The 19,108-nt window shown below is 57.6% G+C and overlaps 1 protein-coding gene across 6 annotated transcripts in view; it reads left to right on the top strand.

Moving 5' to 3' along the window:
• The window catches only part of TRIM9 (tripartite motif containing 9), a 60,009-nt gene extending 41,621 nt beyond the window's left edge, over positions 1-18,388 (top strand). Inside the window, exons 5-13 of one of the 6 annotated variants that reach the window (XM_086749290.1) lie at positions 470-623; positions 2,862-3,007; positions 4,598-4,736; positions 9,520-9,708; positions 12,085-12,126; positions 12,690-12,713; positions 13,740-14,043; positions 14,728-14,890; positions 16,717-18,388. In XM_086749290.1, the coding sequence (XP_086605416.1) occupies positions 470-623; positions 2,862-3,007; positions 4,598-4,736; positions 9,520-9,708; positions 12,085-12,126; positions 12,690-12,713; positions 13,740-14,043; positions 14,728-14,890; positions 16,717-16,779 (1,224 nt within the window). In that variant the 3' untranslated portion in view covers positions 16,780-18,388. Of the gene's footprint in view, positions 1-469; positions 624-2,849; positions 3,008-4,597; positions 4,737-9,519; positions 9,709-12,084; positions 12,127-12,689; positions 12,714-13,739; positions 14,044-14,727; positions 14,891-16,716 lie in introns of all 6 variants that reach the window. The other 5 variants (XM_086749288.1, XM_086749292.1, XM_086749291.1 and 2 more) reach the window with 5 other exon arrangements.
• The last annotated feature ends 720 nt before the right edge of the window (positions 18,389-19,108 follow it).

Genomic DNA, 19,108 nt, shown 5'->3' with positions numbered 1-19,108 from the left:
GTTACACCAAGAGTGATGTCCCCAGCTTTTCCAGCCATAAAATCAAGGACCAACCTCTCATCGCCTCCAGATTCACAGCAGCAGAACCAGGCCAGGGACATTTCTTACTCTGACCGGAGAGTTGCACTAGATGATGGTGTATCTCTGGAGCAATGACCATAACATGCTGTCTCATGGTTCTCCAGCGAGAGACCGGCATACAGCACCTGAAGACTGCATCCCACCACTCATTCCCGGGCTGGTCCCTATGGTACTAGACCTTGCCTTTAAAATATTCTCCAGAGCTCCTGGAGTCCCTCTGCCAGTCTGAGCCCGCAGCCAAGTGCGATGGTGGAAACCACGTGTGATGTCCTAGCCTTTCGCAGGCAGGGGGAGAAGTGGCAGCCTGGGAGGTGCAGGGAAGGAGGAGAGCAGGGTAGGGACACGGCCCCGGTGGCCGTCGGTAGCTGAGGCTGATCCTTGCCGCCAGATCTCCGACGCTCTCATCAGGAGAGTGCACTTAACTGAGGACCAGTGGGGAAAGGGGACGCTCACCCCCCGGATGACCACGGACTTCGACCTGAACCTTGACAACGCCCCTCTGCTGCAGTCCATCCATCAGCTCGACTTCGTGCAGATGAAAGGTAAGAATATTTCCAGTGCCTTTCAAAAACCCATCTCTGCTCACGCTGAGTGCTTCCATCCAACTCATCACAGGGAAGGGGCAGGAGAGGAGAGTTTTTCATCTTTTCCCAGCCAAACTGAGCACCCCAGACCCTCAGGAGAGCCAGGCTGGTCCCTGCTCAGCTGGTGGTTGGGACCGGGATCCTGGGAGCAGCACGAGGCACTTCCCAAACCTCTGTTCACGCGCGCTCGCTTGTTGAGCGCTGAGCAGCATCTGGCATGGGCCAGCTACTGAGCTACCTGCTGCGGACAGCCACCTTGTCCCTCCAAACACAAAGGCACCAAGAGCTCAGGGTCTTTCCTCTCTCCTCCCTGTCATTTTAGACCTTCGTTTGAGTTTTAATTTCCTCCTTGTTCTCCGTTCCCTCTGTGCTCACTCTGCCGTACCACGGAGAGCCACTGCCTTCGCATCGCTTTGCAGGAAGCAGGAGCTGCTGCAACCCGTGAGCAATTAGTGAGTTGGCAAGCCCTGGGAAGCTGACAGAAGATGCACGTGGGCTGTGAGGCAGGGAAGCTCAGGAGGACGTTGAACGTAGGCCTGTACCTTCAGCTGGCGCAAATGAGCTGCCTGGAGGAAAGGCCACCGGCTGCGGCTCTGGCACGGCTCTTCCTTGCCACCGTGGCTGGATTTCCTGACTCGGGAGCCGTTTGCATGCCCCAGTATTGCTCAGCGGTCCGACACGGGAAGGCTGTTGACCGCACGCTTCCTCTGTAACGATAACGAGCGGCTTCAACTAATGGCCTTGCTGGTATTTGACCGCAGTGAGAGCGGTGCGTTGGGCATGGCTACTGGGAGTGCCCGTCGCTGCTCGGCATTAGCCAGGCCGTTAATTTGAAGTGTCAGTGACATTTTTTGATAGCGAGAGGAGCCAAACCCAGTGAGGGCTGTGTTCCTGCCCTCCCTTCTTTCAATATAGCCCAGAGCGTTCTTTTTAATTAATAAGAGCAAATCAGCTGCTAGTTTAGCTGCCCCCCCTCCTCTGTGGAGAAAGGCAGAGCTGACAAGGGCTGTCCTCTTGTCTCGCCCTCGCTGCGGAAATAATTTGACGTTTTGTAGGCTTTGCAGAAGGTTGGGTGTGGATCCCAAATACGAGTGGCAGCACCGGGGGGAGGCTGGGCAACACCAGAGGTTTCGATAAAGAGTGGAGGTGAGCAATAGGTACAGGATGTCCCGCATCCGTTGCCGGCACGTGCTGGGCACGAGCAGCGTCCCTTCTGCTGAATTAGCTGTACGTGAGGGTTTCTACACTCGCTGTCTCCAGGCCCTCAGCCTGGTGCTTCCTGCTGAGGATCCCACCCAGGAGACGAGGAGTGAGGTGGTGAATGGTGAACATTTGCCAGAGAGCCCATCTTCTCTTTCCCAGGCATCCGTGGCTCCTCCACATCTCGTGTGGATTCTGCGTGTCTTTTCTTCACTAGCTCTTGTCAGAATTTGAGCAGTGAGGATGAGGATGGAGGAAAAGCAGCTCTGTTGAGAGGAGGTTTGGGAGGGCTCTCCCTGACCAGGGAATGGGATGTGTCAGTGTGCATCCCCTTCTCCTGTTGTGCTGTCACCCCTTCATGCTTTGCAGAGCAGAAGCGGGCTGTGTTACACGCGTGCAGATGCCCAGCACATGTGAGCAGAAGAAGCCCTGATGGTCCTTTGTGTCCCCTGCGTAGCTGATGGGAGGCTGTAGGGTGCACGGCCTCCCAGTTTCAGTTCCAGCGGTGTGCAGAGGCCGAGGACAGGGAAAAAAATTTTACACTGAGGGTGGTGGAACCCTGGCCCAGGCTGCCCAGAGAGGTGGTGGATGCCCCATCCCTGGAAACATTCCAGGCCAGGTTGGCCGGGGCTGTGAGCAACCTGATCTGGTTGGAGATGTCCCTGCTCCTTGCAGGGGGGTTGGACTGGGTGGGCTTTACGGGTCCCTTGCCATCCAAACCATCCTGTGACTGTGATTCTATGAAATCTCAGCTTCGCCCGGCTGCGGGGTGGAGGAATTTGGTGGAGCTTGTTTGGAGAACGGTCCTTTCTGCTGCCTCCCCACCTCACACCTCTGAGATCGCGGTTGCATCTCTTGTGCTGTGCTGGCTTCCAAGACGAGAAATGCATCCTCCGTTCTCCACCTGAAACACGCATGCAGCAGCTATCCCCCCGCTCCTCCTCTGTGCTGCTGGCAGCCAGGGTTACGCTAATTTGTGTGTAGTTTCCTCCCCAGTGCCGGCCCCCCCGATCCTGCAGCTGGAGGAGTGTTGCACCCACAACAACAGTGCCACCCTGTCCTGGAAGCAGCCCCCCTTGTCCACGGTGCAGGTGGAAGGCTACATCCTGGAGCTGGATGACGGCAACGGCGGCCAGTTCAGGGTAGGTGCTCGCAGCACGAGGCCAGTCCCGGCGGCAAGCTGCTGCTCCTGGTTCCAGTATTGCCCTGCCATGAAGCCACCAAAGAGTTCCTCAGACTTCTTGTAGTCCCCTCCTTCCCTGGGAGTATGAGGCTCACTGCTGGGGTGCCCGGGGAAGCTGATGGTGCAGAGAAGCTGCGTGCTCTTTTGATGGGCAGGGTTATTTGAGGGAGTGGAAATACCTTTCCAGTGACCAGTATGACTTGAAAATGTAAAGAGCACGTTCGAAGCTCCCATCTTTTTAGATTACTAAATACTTCATGCAAGGTGTGCTAATTGCCGTGAAAGACGTACGGTTTGCCAGCTGCCAGCAAGCAGAGGTGTTTAAGGCCTGAGGGTTTTTAAATTGAGGTAATTACACAATTAAAATATGATTTTTCTCTGATCCGACACGCTGATCATTATCCTGGCGTGTTCGCAGCCACTGAGAGCAGGCGCAGGGAGCAGCCCAGCGCGTTTGCTGAATTCATCCGCAAGAAACTCAGGCAGGCGGGAGCCAGAGCAGAGCTGAGGCAGAAGAGAGGCGATGAGGTGATGGGGGTGGGATCTGGGGAGAGAAGGGAGCAAGAGGCTGGCTGTGGGGAGACCAGGGCTCAGCACAGCCACCCCAGCAAGGTGAGGGCAGTTCCCTAGCGTGCCCATCTTCTCCTCTCCCATGGGCAGGAGAGGCTGGGACAGTGTCCTGAGGCAAGAGGACTCTGCCTTTGGGTGTGAAGCCACAAAGGGTCTCCTTGCAGCGAGCCTGGGGTAGTGAGGTGGGAGCTGTGCTCTCTCATGGGGAGCTGGCTGCAGGAGACGTCTGTGGGTGCTGGACCCCAGGTAGATCAGGGCCACCTTAGCGTCCCATCACCGATCTCACTCAGTTTGTTAGGACACCTACATTGTGTTCCTTGACCCCGAACACTGACCATCACTGTTCCCAGGTCCCCTGTAGCTTGGGCTGCTCCCAGCCCCAGCCTGCACGGAGCCTCCGTCTGCTCCCCAAAGGGCAGCCAACAGGGCTTTGTCTTGGGATCTGCCAAATACAAGTCAATGTTTTGAGAGCCATGTTTTCCAGTAACCTGTGGGCCTGTCCACCGCTGTCCCTGCTCGCACAGCTCCGTCCCTCAGAGCGGGGCCACAGCAGCAGAATCCAGTGAGTCAGCGCCCGTTCGGTGCGATCGCCTTGTTTTCTTTCAGGGAACACTTGGATCTTGCCACCTAAGAGCATGGAAAATTGTTTTCTGCAAGGATGTTTCAGTGTCCTGGGTTCAGTCTGTACAAATTCCGCTTTGTGGCAGAGCTCCTCCAGGATTCAGTGGGAGCTTGGCAAGGATGGATGCTTTATGACTTGGTCATACATGAATAGCATGTCCTTCCCCTACAGAAACTGGTTTTATGGGCCAGTATTGTCAAGGAACAAACCGTAGGGCCGTTCTGCTCTACTTTAGCGATACCCAGTGCTCGGAAGTCTGCACCAGGTAGCAGAGCGCGGCTGAACCCCGTGCGTCACGACCGCCGGGAGCTGTTCTCCCACCCCAGGCACTAACCCACGCCCGTGCTTGCTTTGCAGGAGGTGTACGTGGGCAAGGAGACCATGTGCACGGTGGACGGGCTTCACTTCAACAGCACGTACAGCGCGCGTGTCAAAGCCTTTAATAAATCAGGAGTCAGCCCGTACAGCAAGACCCTGGTCCTCCAGACATCCGAGGGTAAGGCATTGCGACGGCTCCAGCCCGACGCGCTCGGACACTGCTCACACGCGCGCGGGGGGCGCGTTCAGCACACCCAAGCTTAGCATTGCGATAGAGGGAACCGCTCCGCTGGTCCTCCGGTCCCGCAGCAAGCGCTGCAGGAGAGCCAGCACTGTCGGGAGGCGGAAAGGTCATGTCAGGAGCCTTCAGCAGTGCCAGAATTCTCTCTCAACCCTTTCCTTTGCAGAAGATGTTCTTTGGGGAGGCACAGTGAGGGGCATCCCGCAGAGAGGTATTTCAGATTCGGTTGCTGCAGGGTTTGTATTACACAAAGGGAAGCTCAGATGTTTTCATTAATTCCATTTAAAACAAAACAACGCTGTCAGCGTTGCTCCTGAGACTCTGAGGACAACGCCGCAACCACACGCTGTGTCCTCCAGCCCGTGGCAGTGCACGACGGAGAGCAGAGGGACCGTGGGGCCGCGTGGGTGTCCTTGTCGACCTGCCGGCATCGTCTGCATCCCCAGCAGGCGCTCGGTTAGAATATTAAACACGCCCTTGCAGGTTGCGGAGGAGCCTCCCCGCCTGGCCTTAAGTACATTTGTCACACCAGGCACTTAATCCGTCCTGGAAAATTGGATTGCTCCTGACGTGCAGGTGGAGAGTCGTAAGGCCAGCTCCAGAAAACGAGGTGGGAGTCAGAAGCAGCGGGCGATGCAGCCGTGAAGGAAGGAATCAGTCCCCAGCACGTATGCTACCCCATGGCCCCATGCCAGGCGAGAAACCGCTCCTCGGGAGTTTTCCACGCTTGATGGAATCCCTTTTCCTTGCTCCCAGACTGAAATCTCTCTTTTCCAAGCCACGTGAGGATTTTTTTTTTTGCGGAACCGTTGCCAGGCTTGGCTGGCAGCTGGCTGGTGAGCAGCAGCGTATTCCCGCAGCACCAGGCTGCTGGTGGGGTGGAAGGAGGGTGAGATCCTTCTTGCCACAGAGCATCTCTGGTGGCTTTGAGCAAGGAGAAAAAGGGGTTTCTGCTGAAAGAACAGAAGACAAAAGCAGAGCAAGGCTATGCACAGTGTTTTCACTTGCTTGCCTGCACTCACCTGCAGGAGGTAACTGTTCCAGCCCAAGAGGAGCACGTGTTGGGTTTGGATGTGTAGGTGGGACAGGTCAGTGAGGAACGAGACTCACATGTGATGGAAGTAAAGTGGAGAGCAAACCTGTGACAAACCCTTCTCATACGAGAGGCAGAAAACTAAAATCCCAGGCACGTCCGTCTGAGAGCTGTGTGCGTGTTCGCAGAGCTGAGCACCAGCGTCGAGGAAGCTGCAGTGTTCCTCTGGAAATCCAGGGATGGGACAACCTGGATCCAGCCCCGCTCTGGGGTGGCCAGGACCTCTCCCAAATCCTGAAGGTCAGCAGTTCTCACCCACTTCACTACCCAGCTTCACCAGCCTTTGCAGGAGACAGCAGAGCTTTGGCTTCTCATCACGTTTATGTCTCCTAAGACCCAATTGAGACGCAGTTTTCTCACCAAAACCAGCTGGGCTTTGAGTCATCCCAGCTAGGAGTTTGCAGGGTCCCTGCTATGTTCTTTCCAGCTCTACTTTCCTCTCGTAGGTGTTTTCACTGTCAAGCCAAGCTCACTGGTTGCGCAGCTCCAAAAAACAAAGGAACCTGGGAGAAAGTAGCTGTTCACGGTCCCAGCAGGCCAGGCTGTGCTTGGAGCTGGTGCCTTGGTCCGTGCCAGCAAACACATTTCACTCTTCTGAGCATCGGATGAAAGTTTTGTAGCATTTAACCTTTTCACCGAGTGGGTTTTTGCATTTGTTATTCCAGCGCAAAAGAAAGAGGGAGAAAAAAGTCAAATGGGCCTGGAGCGCTTTCTGCTCTTAGAGGTCGTCTCAAAATGAAATAAATGACATAAATGTGCGGCTTCTGGATATCCGAGTGGCTTGGTGAATAGAGCCACCTTGGCTGGGCTTTTGTTTCTGGCCTTTCAGTGCTGTTTTGTCTGAAGCAGGCTTAGCTTTCCCCTTCGGCCGTGCTCTGCAGCTTGCTGGAAAGTGTTTGTGCGGGAAGCGGGGACAAAGGAAAAGACGGGCTCGATGTGAAGAGAACATCTCTGAGCGTAGCTGTCCCGCTGGTTATGAGAAATTCTGCGTAGAGGGTGTTATTGAAAACCTGGCTGCTCGTCCTGGCACCCAGCATCCCTATCCACAGCCTGTGGAAGTTCACTGGAGTCTTTCTTCTGCTTCTGGTGAGCAGTGAAATGGCTGGAGCGGCTGGCGAGGAGGGAAATGTCTTGCAGGGTCTCAGCATCTGAAGAGGACAAGGATGAGAGGAGTGTAAAATTGAGGCTGGGCCGCTGCCTCGGTGGTCCTGCCCAGCCAAACAGGCGAGGTGAGCCAGGCAGCACCAACGGGAATGTCCCACGGGAGGTCAGCACACACGCAAGCCTATGGCAAGCTGCAGAGCACCTTCCCAGCCCCTTGTGTGGCGTATCTTCTCATCCCAAAGGAACAGCATTTTCCAGCTGAGGAAATTCCAGTTCACTCTTCAAAGCTGGTGCTTGGTGCCACCAGCTGGGCAAGGTGGCTCCTAACTGGGAGAAGGTCTATGCCCCAGAGCTCTTTCCACATGCTGGGCCCTCTGGGGCTTCCCAGGGATGAAGATGAAGAGCCTCATCATCAGCACAGCCAAATGGCGACAAGGGCTGAAGGCAATGATCCGTACCTTGAACTGTGTCCTCTCCCCAGCTGAAGGCAGGCTGTTTCACAGCAGCCCCAGGAGTGTCTCTTGCCCTGTGGACGTCTTAGCCAGTGTCTCCCAGGACCGTCACAGCAGGCTCCAAGGAATCAGTCTGGAAGAAAGTTTGCAAGGTGACTCTGTCCCAAGGCACGGGCAGCTTACGAAGCTTGGCCGGTGGCAGCACTACTCGGCTGCCCTCGCCCGTGGGAGACCTCAGATCTCCCCCCAGCCTCCTCTTCCCTGGGCTGGGCAGCCCCAGCTCTCTTGGTCTTTCCTCACCCAGCAGATTCTCCAGCCTCTGGCCAGTCTTCTGATGACTTTGGGACCCAGTCTGTTTTCCTCCTGGCACGTTCCCATTTTCACCCTACCTTGGTGCTGAGAGGCTTTGCAGAAGCCTCTGGCTCTGGTCTGATGGCCATGGTGGGATGCAAGCGGCTGCTCCCAGGAGCAGGCACCTAACGCGTGGTGGCAAGGCTGCTGGGCTGCTTTTCTCTGCAGGGTTTCTGAGGTGGCTTCTGAATCCCCGCAGCGTTGTGCCTGGGAGCTGCCTCTGCTCTCCCTTCTCTCGACTGCTTTGAGTCTCCAGCTTTTGCATGACTGCAGTTTCAAGGCAAGCCTGGTTTTGGCTTCTTGTTTCTTGGGTGAGTCACAAGCCATGGGGCAGAGGATCAGGGAGGAACACCTGGCTTGCCCCACCCTGTGCCCTGCTGTCCCCTTTCCCGGGTTCCCAGACTTGTCCAACTCTGCAAACATCACGAGCAGCTGCTCCCAGCTGCCTCTGCCACCCTGGGGATGTGACAAAGGGGCTTGGGCACCGCAGTCTGGGAGCCCTTCCCCAGCCTAGTTGAGCAGCAGAAGGTTTTCTCTTCTTTCAAGCCCAGTTCCTCATCTGGGGCCGAACTCTTAAGTTCTTCACCAGCCATGGAGTGACCCCCAGCAGCAAGCAGGTCTTTTTAACCGGCAGTTTTTGGAAAGGGGTGAACAACACAAGGGGAGATAGGCTGCATGAAGCTGTAGGAACACAAGATGGTCCTTAGGGAGAGCCATGGTAGTAGCTCTTGGTAGTAGCTCCTCTCACTCTTGGTAGATGCTGGAGGGCACGTCCCTACCTAACCTTGGGCCCTCGTTGTTGACCTGTTGTGCAATAATTTATCTAACCCGTGTCTGAACCCACTGACGCTCTTTGCCTCCACAGCCTCACGCAGCAGCAAGTTGCAGAAGTTACAGTCCGCTGTGCAAAGAAATGCTTCCTTTTCTCTGTTCTAACGTGATTTCCACCTCAGTCCATGTTCCCAGCTGAGACAGGAAGGCTGGGGATACAGCGGTCAGGAGTTTGTCTGGTTGGAATGTGTGGAGGATGGTGGATTCTGCATTTTCATGCTAACGTATCCCTTGCCAAGGCTAGGGAAGAAATTGCAGGAGGTGACCGTTTGCGGTTGCGGGGAACGGAAACCGATGACCTGAGAGGTTCCCTCTGCTCTGACGTTTTGCTGTGCATCACATGAGTTAAATTCTTACTGTAAGGCTCAGATGTGTTTTGACAGGTACAAAGGGATACCAAGAACACAACATCTCCAACAACCTTTGAGTAAGGTGGGTGCTTGGTGGTACTTAGGGTAACGTAGCTTAGTACAGCTCTGCAGAATGCCTTCTGGCGTTACCAGCCGGCTGGCTTCCACACCTCTGACGGGCACAAAAAGGTACGAGGTTTGTTAAGGAACGATGGGAAGCGTGCGTGGTAACTTGTGAATTTTTTTAGGTGCATTACTGTGAAGAGGTGCAGGACTCACTTTAAAGAAAAGCGTGATGAATTTGTCACGATGACGTGGGAACGTTTTGGAAGATGAAAATGTGTTCCTTGCCGATACAGGCAAGGCTTTCCCGAAGGGTCTGGCTGGGTTGCACAGCACCAGACGCTTCTGCTCCTGCAGCACAGCAGGGTCCGCGCGTGCCGAAGCGTCTGCGCTCTGGTCCGAGCTCCGGTCTCGGGCGGTGGAGTGACCAGCAGACCCGATTTCTGATCTCTAGTTTGCATTGATCTTACGTTTAGACACGCAGTCAGAAGAACAGACCCTCCCTTTTCCAGTGCCTTTGGAAAGATCGCAGCTTCGTAGGATGAGTCCTTTCTCCTCCACCCTTAACCTACAACCCAGCTTTCCGGGGAGATCCTACTTTGAGCTAAGATCTTCGGCCCACCAGCTGAGCTTGCATTCTTCTTTACAGTCCCTGAATTCAGCTGGTGAGCCGAGTGCCTCTGGCATTTCCTCTTGATCTGTGCTTCTGGGCATCTCCAAAGTGTTTGTTTCGTTCCGTTGTGTTTTGTTTTGCCCATGACATGCGGGTGGCAGGGGGAACTCCTTCTGTTTGTCAGTGGCCTGCTCCTGCCGCGGAGGGACTTTTCGGCGGCGTGGTTCTCGTGGTGTTGTTCATCTGTACGTACCAGCATGGGCAGTTTTTACACGTGGGGTGATGGAGCAGCACAGTAACTCCTTCCGTGGGTGCTGCTCTTGTTTCGCCCAGCCGGCCGGCAGAGCAGATTCCTCATCTCTAGTTTGCGTTGATCTTGTGTCTAAGGACAGTCAGAAGAACAGGCCCTCCATGGGAGAAACCTGTGGGGACATCTCCATGGTTTGCTATCCCTGTACAGCCAAAAAACACAGCCTCTGCTGTGAGATTTGTTCTGTGAAATCAGTTTGCTTGATTAATCTAGACTCCTCTTAAGAAAAAGCAAGCCTAGATGTGAGCAAGGCCTACTAAAGCCAGCTCGCAGACCCCTTGCAGTCTGGCTTCCTAAAACGCTGAAGACGTGGGTTCTCGTCCACCCAGCTTTGAGCGCTGAGCTCGGCTTCTGCAAAACCAGACGTGATCGTATCGAGGTCTCGTTTTCTGCAGAGCAGAGGAAACCACTCCTGCGATACCTCGCTCGCCTGGCAGCGCCCGCCAGCGCTTTGCTTGCCTCCTTGCGCCCGGTCCTGGCGGGCCGCGGTGGGACGTAGGCAGCGCAGGCAGAACGAGTGACGGTATCGGGCAGCCGGCGAAGGAGCCGCGGGCACAGTGCATCTCCCCGAGCTGTTTTCTAACCAGTCTTTGCACATCTTCCGTTGCTAAAGATCCTGGGCCCTGATTCTTCCGCCGCTCTGGATTTACACCGCTCCATGGGCTCCAGTGGAGTAATTCACGGCTTCTTCTCGTGTGAGCCTGGGAAGAATGGGGGCCCTCGATCGTTTAATTTCCATCCCATAACCCGGAATGAGGAATGCCGCAGCATGACCCTTGCCAAAATAACCGGGGACCCCGCAAAGTTTCTTTTCTTTGTGCTTTTTCTGCTTTTTTTTTCTCATCGTCCTGCTGTGCGCTAATGGCTTTCAACTCGTGTTTTGTCACGGACGTTTCTCACTTTGTGTCCAGTCTCCGAGATCGCTGCGATGGCCGTGAGCGATACCCGGGTGTGCAGTACGGAGCTCTGCGGCCGCGGTCCGGGGTGGCGGGGCAGGGCGAAACGGGGTCCTGAATGTGCCCGTGTGTCCGTGCTCTTCGCGCTCAGGTGAATCGGTGTGGCAGCGATGCGCAGAGACCTTGAAAAGCACTTTTTGGAAGAGGGACACGGGGTGTGATTCATTAAAACAGCCTCAGCAGGTGCTGGTCGGCGCTCGCCGGCGGCGCGGCACGGAGCGCGACTGCGGCCGGATGCTTTCCCACCAGCCGGCGCCTCAGCAGGGTGAGCAGCCTGCTTCCTTCCCAGCGGAGAGGTGAAAACCAGTCGCAGAGCTAGACAGGGCTTCCCTTAACCCAGCACCCATCACGAATGCCCTCCCGTGCAGTGCCGACGTGGGGCTTCGTTTTGCCCTCCTGGCAAGGAGAAGCTCTGGGATCGGGACAAGCTCCGGGATCGGGACAAGCTCCCGGATCGGTCCGCAGTGCCGTCCGGCTCCCAGGAGGTGTTTGCAGCCAGCGGTGAGGCACAGCCCAGTCCCACGAGGGTGAAGAGCACCCTGCCCTTGCAGCTGCAGTCGAAGCTACAGCCCAGTGCCCTTTGGGTGCTAGCGGGGGTCCGAGGCCCGGCATCAGCCCCCGGGGACGCCCCTCTCCTGCTCCGCTCCTGCCCGGACCGCACGCGCGGCAGGGGAGGCAGCGTGGGAGAGCTCGGCGGTCCCTGTTCACTGGACACACTGGTGGCTGCTCTTTGCTCAGTCCCTGGCCTCCAAGGACTGCGTGGGGTTTTTTTTTTAAGTCAATCTAGAGAGTATTTACCAAGTGGCCAAGATATTCTGCCAAGGCTAAAATTTCCTGCCCCTCTTCTGGAGGAAAATCCACTGATTTGGCACCCCGAGCAGGCAGCGGTCAGACGTGATGCTCTCCAAGGCTGTGATGGGATCTCTGGCCAGGAAAGAGCAGATACTCCGCACATCCCGGAGCTGAGGCTCAGCAGAACGGCCAACAGCCCGTGCCCAAACTCACGGGTCGTATTTGCGACCCCGCTCCCTGCTCTCTGGCTTTTAATGAATCAAGCCTCCCGTGGCTGGCTGGGTGCTTAGTTCACGGTTAAACGCTCGTGAGTGTTTTTCAGGTTGTTGTTTCTTAGCCGTGATGTGTGAAATGTAGTATCTCTTTATAGGATGCAATTTTGAGACACAAGGAACGCCTTATTCTCAATTAGGCAAGTATATTTTTTACAATTAACTGGCACATACTCCATATCACTCACCCTTTTTTTTTTATTTTTTAATCATTAACTTAATCTTCAACGTCTTTGGCGAGTAGGCAGCGTTTACTGCTTGCAGAGCACTCTGGGATGTCATGGCAGGAGGCAAATTTGGAATAGGAATGGTGATTGCCGTGTGATGTAAAGGCATTTTAAGTTTTCTTCCGTATGGTTTTGAAGAGAAACCTGGAGCCAGCGCTCTGGAAGCGGCCCCGTAATTAAGAGCTGATCCTGGTGGGAGCTGGGTGTCCGTCCCGTGCCGGCTGCCTGCAAGGTCAGGCCTGTTCGTCCCACCGGGAGAAGGAGCCCCGTGCCCAGCCCGGCGGGATTCCCGCCTCGGGAATCGCCCAGCCCAAGCCCAACCTCGCTCCATCTCTCCCCACCTTTCCCCAAAACGCTGAAAGGTCCCTGCGCTCGCTGGAGAAGCAGGCAAGCAGAAATTATTTCTCGTTCCTTTCCTTACCCAACTTTACCTGCTGTTTTCTCTCCTGCATGCCTTTCCTTGGGAATGACCACAGTTGACATTAAAAAAATGGTGGCAGGTACGGAATCGCCTCCGTCGAGTTGCGAAACTGGGGCACCCGCGTGCATGCGAGCTGTCTCGTGAAACGATCCAATAAACCGATGAATAAATCTCACCGGAGTGTTTTGTTTTTCAAGCCGTGTTGATTCCTGCAGGCGTGAGAGTGTTTTGTGGATGTGTCAGTTCACGTTTCCGTGACCGCTGGAGAAAACCACCTGGGGAACCGGGCTGGTGGCTTGCGGAACCCCGTGCCTCTGTGGTGTCGAGGATGTGACGCTGTATCTGTCAGATTTGCCGTAACCGAGTCCTGTGCATTTAAACCGGCGGCTGTACCGAGTCGGGGAGGTTTTGGGGCGTTTTGCGCCCTTCCCATGAGTTAGCTCTTGTCTTACGCGTGGCCGGTTGTCCGCAGGGAGGTTTCTTGGTGTGACGTAGCGTCTCTGTCTGTGGAGAGCTCTGTGTGTGCTTTTGGTTGCCAGGAGCGCCAGCCCTCAAATACGCACGCAGCGTTTATCTGCTCGTCCTCAGTCCCCTTCCCACGCTGGGCCTGAGCCTGCGAACTGTCGCTTGCATGAGTGACCCTCAGCCGTAAGAGCGAGTTACGAGAGCTAGAGCCTGGAGACCTGGCCGGGATCGCACCTCTCCTTCTGCTAGAGCCAAATTTTAGGAGATCGTGAGGATCCTGCGGGCTCCTGAGCTGAGAGAGACGGATGGCGGGAGGGGATGGAGACAGACAGGCATGGGGGAGCAAAACTCCGCTGAGCCCTGGCTATAAAACCGCTGCCGCGCTGGCAGGCTGCGGCTGCGCGAGCTCACGGCGTCCCCCCGTGACGGAAGGTGCCCTCCGGCAGCCCCCTCCGCTCTGCAGCTCCCCGACTGCTTCTCGCTGCAGCCTCAGTGGGCGGCAGCCCTCGCCCCCGCTGTGCCTCCGCCCCGCGCGTCGGCCCTGCATGCAGCATGCGCTGGTCCGTGTCCGCTCCGCGCGGCTCCGTCGCCCGCCGCCGTGCTGCCGCCGGACTAACCTGATGTCGTTTGTGTGTTCCAGTTGCTTGGTTTTCTTTCGATCCTGCCTCTGCCCACGCCGACATCATCTTTTCCAACGACAACCTGACTGTCACCTGCAACAGCTACGATGACAGGGTTGTGCTGGGGAAAACGGGCTTTTCCAAAGGGCTCCATTACTGGGAGCTGTCGATCGATCGTTACGATAACCACCCTGACCCGGCCTTCGGCGTGGCGCGCATTGACGTCCTGAAGGATGCCATGCTGGGCAAGGACGACAAGGCCTGGGCCATGTACGTGGACAATAACCGGAGCTGGTTCATGCACAACAATTCGCACACCAACAGGTAGGCGCTCCAGAGACCGCAGCCCAAGCTCAGCCCAACGGGAGAGCCCACGGGAAGGGTGACATCGATCCTCATCGCCTCTGTTAGACACTCCCTGCCTCCCTGGTTCTTCTGCCCTGCTCCGATATTCCCTCCCTGTCTGCTGCGGCTCTTTCTGTGCCGACTCTTCCCCCGCGCGTGCACGGCACCGCTCCTGTGTAGCACCCCCGTCCCATTAACACCCAACGCCCTGCAGCTCGCGCAACGAGGACGTGGTGTCTGCCTTCGTCCCCGTGCCGCAGCTATTGCTCGCTTTCCCCGTGCACCGGCGGAGCTGGGGGCTTTGAAGCCTGGGGAGGACCTGGTGTCACCTTCCTGCAGCCTCGAGGCCCGTTCCCCGATGGGTCAGCGGGTTTTGAGGTCCATCTCCCCAGGTCCACTTGCTTTCTTTTCCCCGTGGTTGTGTTGTTGTGGCCGCTCTGGTAGGGAGCTTTGCCCTCGGGGACATCACGGCGAGCGGAGAGCAACTCTGCTTGAGGAGGAGGTGCCCAGGGACCTGCGAGCGTGGCTGGGATGGTTGCAGGTCGTGGCCTGGCTCCTGGGTGAGCTGTGAAGTTCAGCGTCAGCAGCTGTTGAGGTCCGTGGCCTGAGCCAAGGGACGTTAAGCCACAGAGATGTCTGATCTTCTCTCCCCCGCCCCCGCAGAACCGAGGGTGGGATAACGAAAGGCGCCACGGTGGGAGTGCTGCTGGATTTGACCAGGAGGACCTTGACGTTCTCCATCAACGAGGACCAGCAAGGGCCCGTCGCCTTCGAGAACCTGGAGGGCCTCTTCTTCCCCGCAGTCAGCCTCAACAGGAACGTGCAGGTAGGCGCTTTGACCGTGCCGTGAAGCACCACAGCGGCGTTCCCCGCGGCTGAGCTTGCCAGCAGACTCCTAACGCTGCTGTGGCTGCAGTTGTGTGTTGGTGCTCAGCAGTGTGGGGACTTTGTGAAGCCGAGGAGGGCTCTTGTGCAACAGGGGCGGCTTGGAAAGAGCTGAACTTACACCCTAAACCACTTGTGAATCTCTAAAATCAGGACAGGCCTTCCTGCAGCCGCAGTTGCTGCCTCCAGCTCCCTGCACCAGGTTTCTCCATGAGGGCTGAGGAAGCACCAGGGTTCTCCAGCCCGCCCTGGTTGATGGGATTTGACAACGCCGCTTCGTGCTACTGCCCCACAGGAGCCTCTCCAGCTCTTGCACCTCTCCCAGGACGCAGACAGGAGCGTTACCAGGGAGAAGGGCACCTTTTAAAGGCTATTTTCCTCTGGGGAGCTTCAAATCCCTCTTCTCTCCCTCTCTCCCAAGCTCTCAGCATTCCTGAACATCACCAGGCGGTGGCTCCCTGGGCCCATCCGGTATTTTCCTCTTTGCATTTTTCTTCTCGCTGATCACATCCCTGCTGCCATCTCCCCCAAAGAGTGTTCCACGTTCACCGAACCTGGCTTTGGCATGTCCGCTCTGCCACCACTCGCACCTCCAACGCTGCACAAGCGCCCGGGCGCGTCCTAAGACACCTTGCACGCAACGGGTGACCTCAGGGCGTCGAGCGTTTCGGCACGGTCTTCTGCAGAGGCATCACCTCTCTGTCAGGGCAGAGGCACCGAGTGCCCTCTGTAAATTAGGGATCCCTGGACTGGGGCCTTCTCTGTTTTATCCCTCAGGGCGCAGGATGCACTGTGCTGTCACCAAGGCAGGGACGGTTTTCCAGCGGCACTGGGAGCGTCCTCGCAGGCGGAGGAGTCTGCCCAGCTTAGAGAAGGGCCAGCACAACGTGCCGGGGCCGTGCCGGTGTTTAATTAGGAAACGTTAAAGAAGCCCATCTCGTCTGCGCTGGTTTTAGGTTGCTGTATTTATTCGTGACGGGTTTCATTCCTGCCGCAATCCTCCCCGCAGCCCTGAGACGAGCGCGTTTCTGGAGCCCCTCTGCTTTCTGCCGATTCCCTGGGCAAGGCAGAGCTTAAATCCCCGATAACGGAGCAATCCTAGGGGATGCCGATACCAGGCTGCTCAGAAACCCAAGCCATTCGTTCAGCCTTCCTCAAAGGTAATTAAAAATGGCTCAGATTAGGATGAGATACTGGTGGTTTAGGCAAAGTTTTCTATAAATCTGCATCTGCTGTTCCAATAAGAGAAGGAATTGTGCTTTCCTCCCAGATTAGAAGTATTTGTGGAAGGAACTGAATCACGCACGCGCAGCTCCTCAGCGCCTGCGCGGGTGTTTGCAGGACCTGGCCCCTTGCCTGGTCAGTCCGTAGGAGCGGAGTCTGCCTGTACTCCTTCCTACGGACCAGGGTCTCCGGTATTTCCGGATTTGTCCACAGCCAGCTGGGAATATTTGGGGCTTGGTACCGCTGGTACCAGTAGTCTCACTTCGTAGGAGCCCCGTCAGCACAAGCAAGTTGTGAAAAAACGAGATGGAGCCACCACCGTGCTCCTGGGGACAGCCTCCCCCAGCCCTCCAGGCCCCACGCAGCGGGGAGGATGCGCGGCGGGGCAGGAGGAGCGGTGGGCTCCCCATGTCTCCGGCCTCATCCTGCCTGTCCGCGGGCGCTGCTCCCGCTCTCCCTGGGAACGACGCGCCGGCTGCCGCGCCGTGGGCTGTCCCGCCAGGCACGGAGGGACGTGGCCAAGCCCTGTCTCTCTCGTTACAGGTGACGCTGCACACCGGCCTGCCCGTCCCCGAATTCTACGCTTCGCGCTCCGCCATGCCGTGAGGATGCTTCCGGAGCTGGCTGCCTCTTCTCGGGACGAGAGGAGCCAGCCCGTTCCCTCCTGCGGGACGAGGCCGGACGCCGAGCCGCCGGGTCCCTGCTCGGCTGCCGGCCAGAGACGGGGAGGCAAAACGGGGAAGGAAGAACCTGGCTTTTGGCCGCCTCTGCTCTCCGCCCTCCCGCGCTGTCCTGTGTGTGTGCGCGCTTCGCTGTTTAGCTCTTTTGGCTGATGAAGTACCTAGGTAGCCTGAGATGTTCCTCTGTGTCCGCTTTTAGGTTTGGTTTTATTGATTTGAGCCGGGGTTTGGGGGCAGAGTTGGGGGGGAGCAGTTTCGTCTCGTTCGGCAGAGTGCTTTCCCCTCCCGCGGGGCTGGCCGGAGGGACCCCCGCCGCGGGAAAGCTTTCGCCCACGCCAGCCCCGTTCCGTCGCAGGATATTCCCTTCCCCTGTGGCCTTTCTCGCAGAGTGCCCTTGGTCACGTGTAGAGGTGGGTTCTGGATTACCAGTCAGTCTCCGTGTCCTTCCCAAAACGCCCAGCCCTCTCCGTCGTCCCCCCCCCCAAGGCATTTCTGTGGGGCGCAGCCGTGTTCGGTGCCGAGCGCCCGCGCCGTGCTCTCCCCCGGCTCCCCGCAGCCCGGCACGCGCGCCGCAGCCATACGCCGGAGCCCTCGCCCGGCTCTTCGGAGATGAGTGTTTATTTTTTTACAGTTGCCGTATAAAGCCTAGCCTTAAATACTACCTGACAGTGTCCTTCCGTTCACCAGAGAATCCGTTCCGCAGCGAGGGTCTGACGGGGAGCTCGGGGTCAGGGATGAGGATGGGGACGGGGTCGGGGATGAGGATGGGGATAGGGAGGAAGGAGAACCGGCCACAACCCTGCCACGCACTCAGGAATACGCGCCCGCTGCCCTGCCTGCTGCCGGCAGCAGTTCCCCCCTTAGCCCCCCGACTTTCTGGTAATTCAGAGGCAGGAGAGGAGCGGGGAGGTCGTGGGCGCCGTGCCCCCTGCCACCCCCCCATTCCCGCACCCAGGGCACCTGCATGCACATGTCACCCCTCAACGCTTCGCTTTTCGGTCCCTCGCCGTCTCCCGGCGGGGCTGGGGGAGAGGCGGCGGTGTCGCTGCCGGCTGGGTGCCGGCGTGCCCAGCCTGGCCGCAGAGAACCCGGGATCGGGTGGGCCGCTACGGGAGAACCGGTCCAGCAGAAAGACCAGTGTAAATATCCCGTTCCCTTCCAGCGTGCCCTCCTCCGGGACGGTCCCCGTCGCTCCCTGGTTGCTCTCGTATTCGGTTTACCTAATTTATTTGGATGGGTGCTATCTTGTCGACTCAACACCGAGGAGTTTCTCTCAGCTGCAGGAGAGCCGTGTTGCGGGACAACGCCGAGCAGCTCTTCGGTGAATCCCTGACGAGCCCCCGTGGCCGGCTCACCCGGGGCTCCTCTCTCAGCCGTTATCCCCCGTTCTTTAGGATGCTCATGGTGCTTATTAGACCCCCCCCGTGATTGTAAGACGTCGTCCCCCTGTACCGCGATGATCGCTGCATCCAGCCGCTGTACTGAAGAGAAGTGTCATGTTTGCTGTTCTAATAAAGGACTTTTCTGAGAGAAGGGCAGAGCTTCCCGGAGCGTCTCTGCGCCGCAAACAGCCCCCGGCTCCGGTTCCCGTGACGCGCTGCATGTCCCTGCGCTGTCACCGCAGAGCACAGACAGAACTCGGTTCATGGGAGGGAGAGGGGGGCGCAGGAGACAGTTCTCCCAAGGGCTCACTCTCCCGTTTTCTCCGGGGACCCAGGGCCAGAGGACACCCATCACCCGGGGACGCGCCCCGGGCCGCTCGCCAGCCGCGTCCCCGCTCCGGCTTCCCCCAGAGCGACGCTGGAAGTCCCTTCGGGCCGTGCCGCGGGGCTCTGCCCTGCTCTTGGAGCGCTTTGCGTGGCACCGCAGCCCGGCTGCGATTTCCACCCGCGTCGGAGCGCCGGTCCTGGGTGTCAAACACCCGCTCCAGCCCCTGGCTGCTCCGCATCTGGCGGCTACGGGCAAGGAAACCGTGGCGAGGCTTCCACCCGGACAACGATCCTTCCGTTGACCCTGTGAAAAATCAGGAAGATCATGCCTTTCGGGATTTTTTCGGGCTGGTTCCTGAATCTTTTGGCTTCGCCGGCAGCTTGGTGCTGCTGGATCCGGGCCAAGCTGACAAGTTGGGGTGGCTGGGCGAACCCCATCTGCGCCCCGAGTTTGGCTTTGGGGAACGGGGTGGGAAAGGCTGCGTGGGCCGTGGCTGGAGGAAGAGGAAGAGGAGTTGCGCGGCGTGCTCACGCCGGCCGTTCTCG

This window comes from Chlamydotis macqueenii, chromosome 5, assembly GCF_036417535.1.
Source record: "Chlamydotis macqueenii isolate bChlMac1 chromosome 5, bChlMac1.mat, whole genome shotgun sequence".
In the NCBI taxonomy this organism is placed as follows: domain Eukaryota; kingdom Metazoa; phylum Chordata; class Aves; order Otidiformes; family Otididae; genus Chlamydotis; species Chlamydotis macqueenii.
This window is presented reverse-complemented; position numbering and strand designations above follow the sequence as displayed.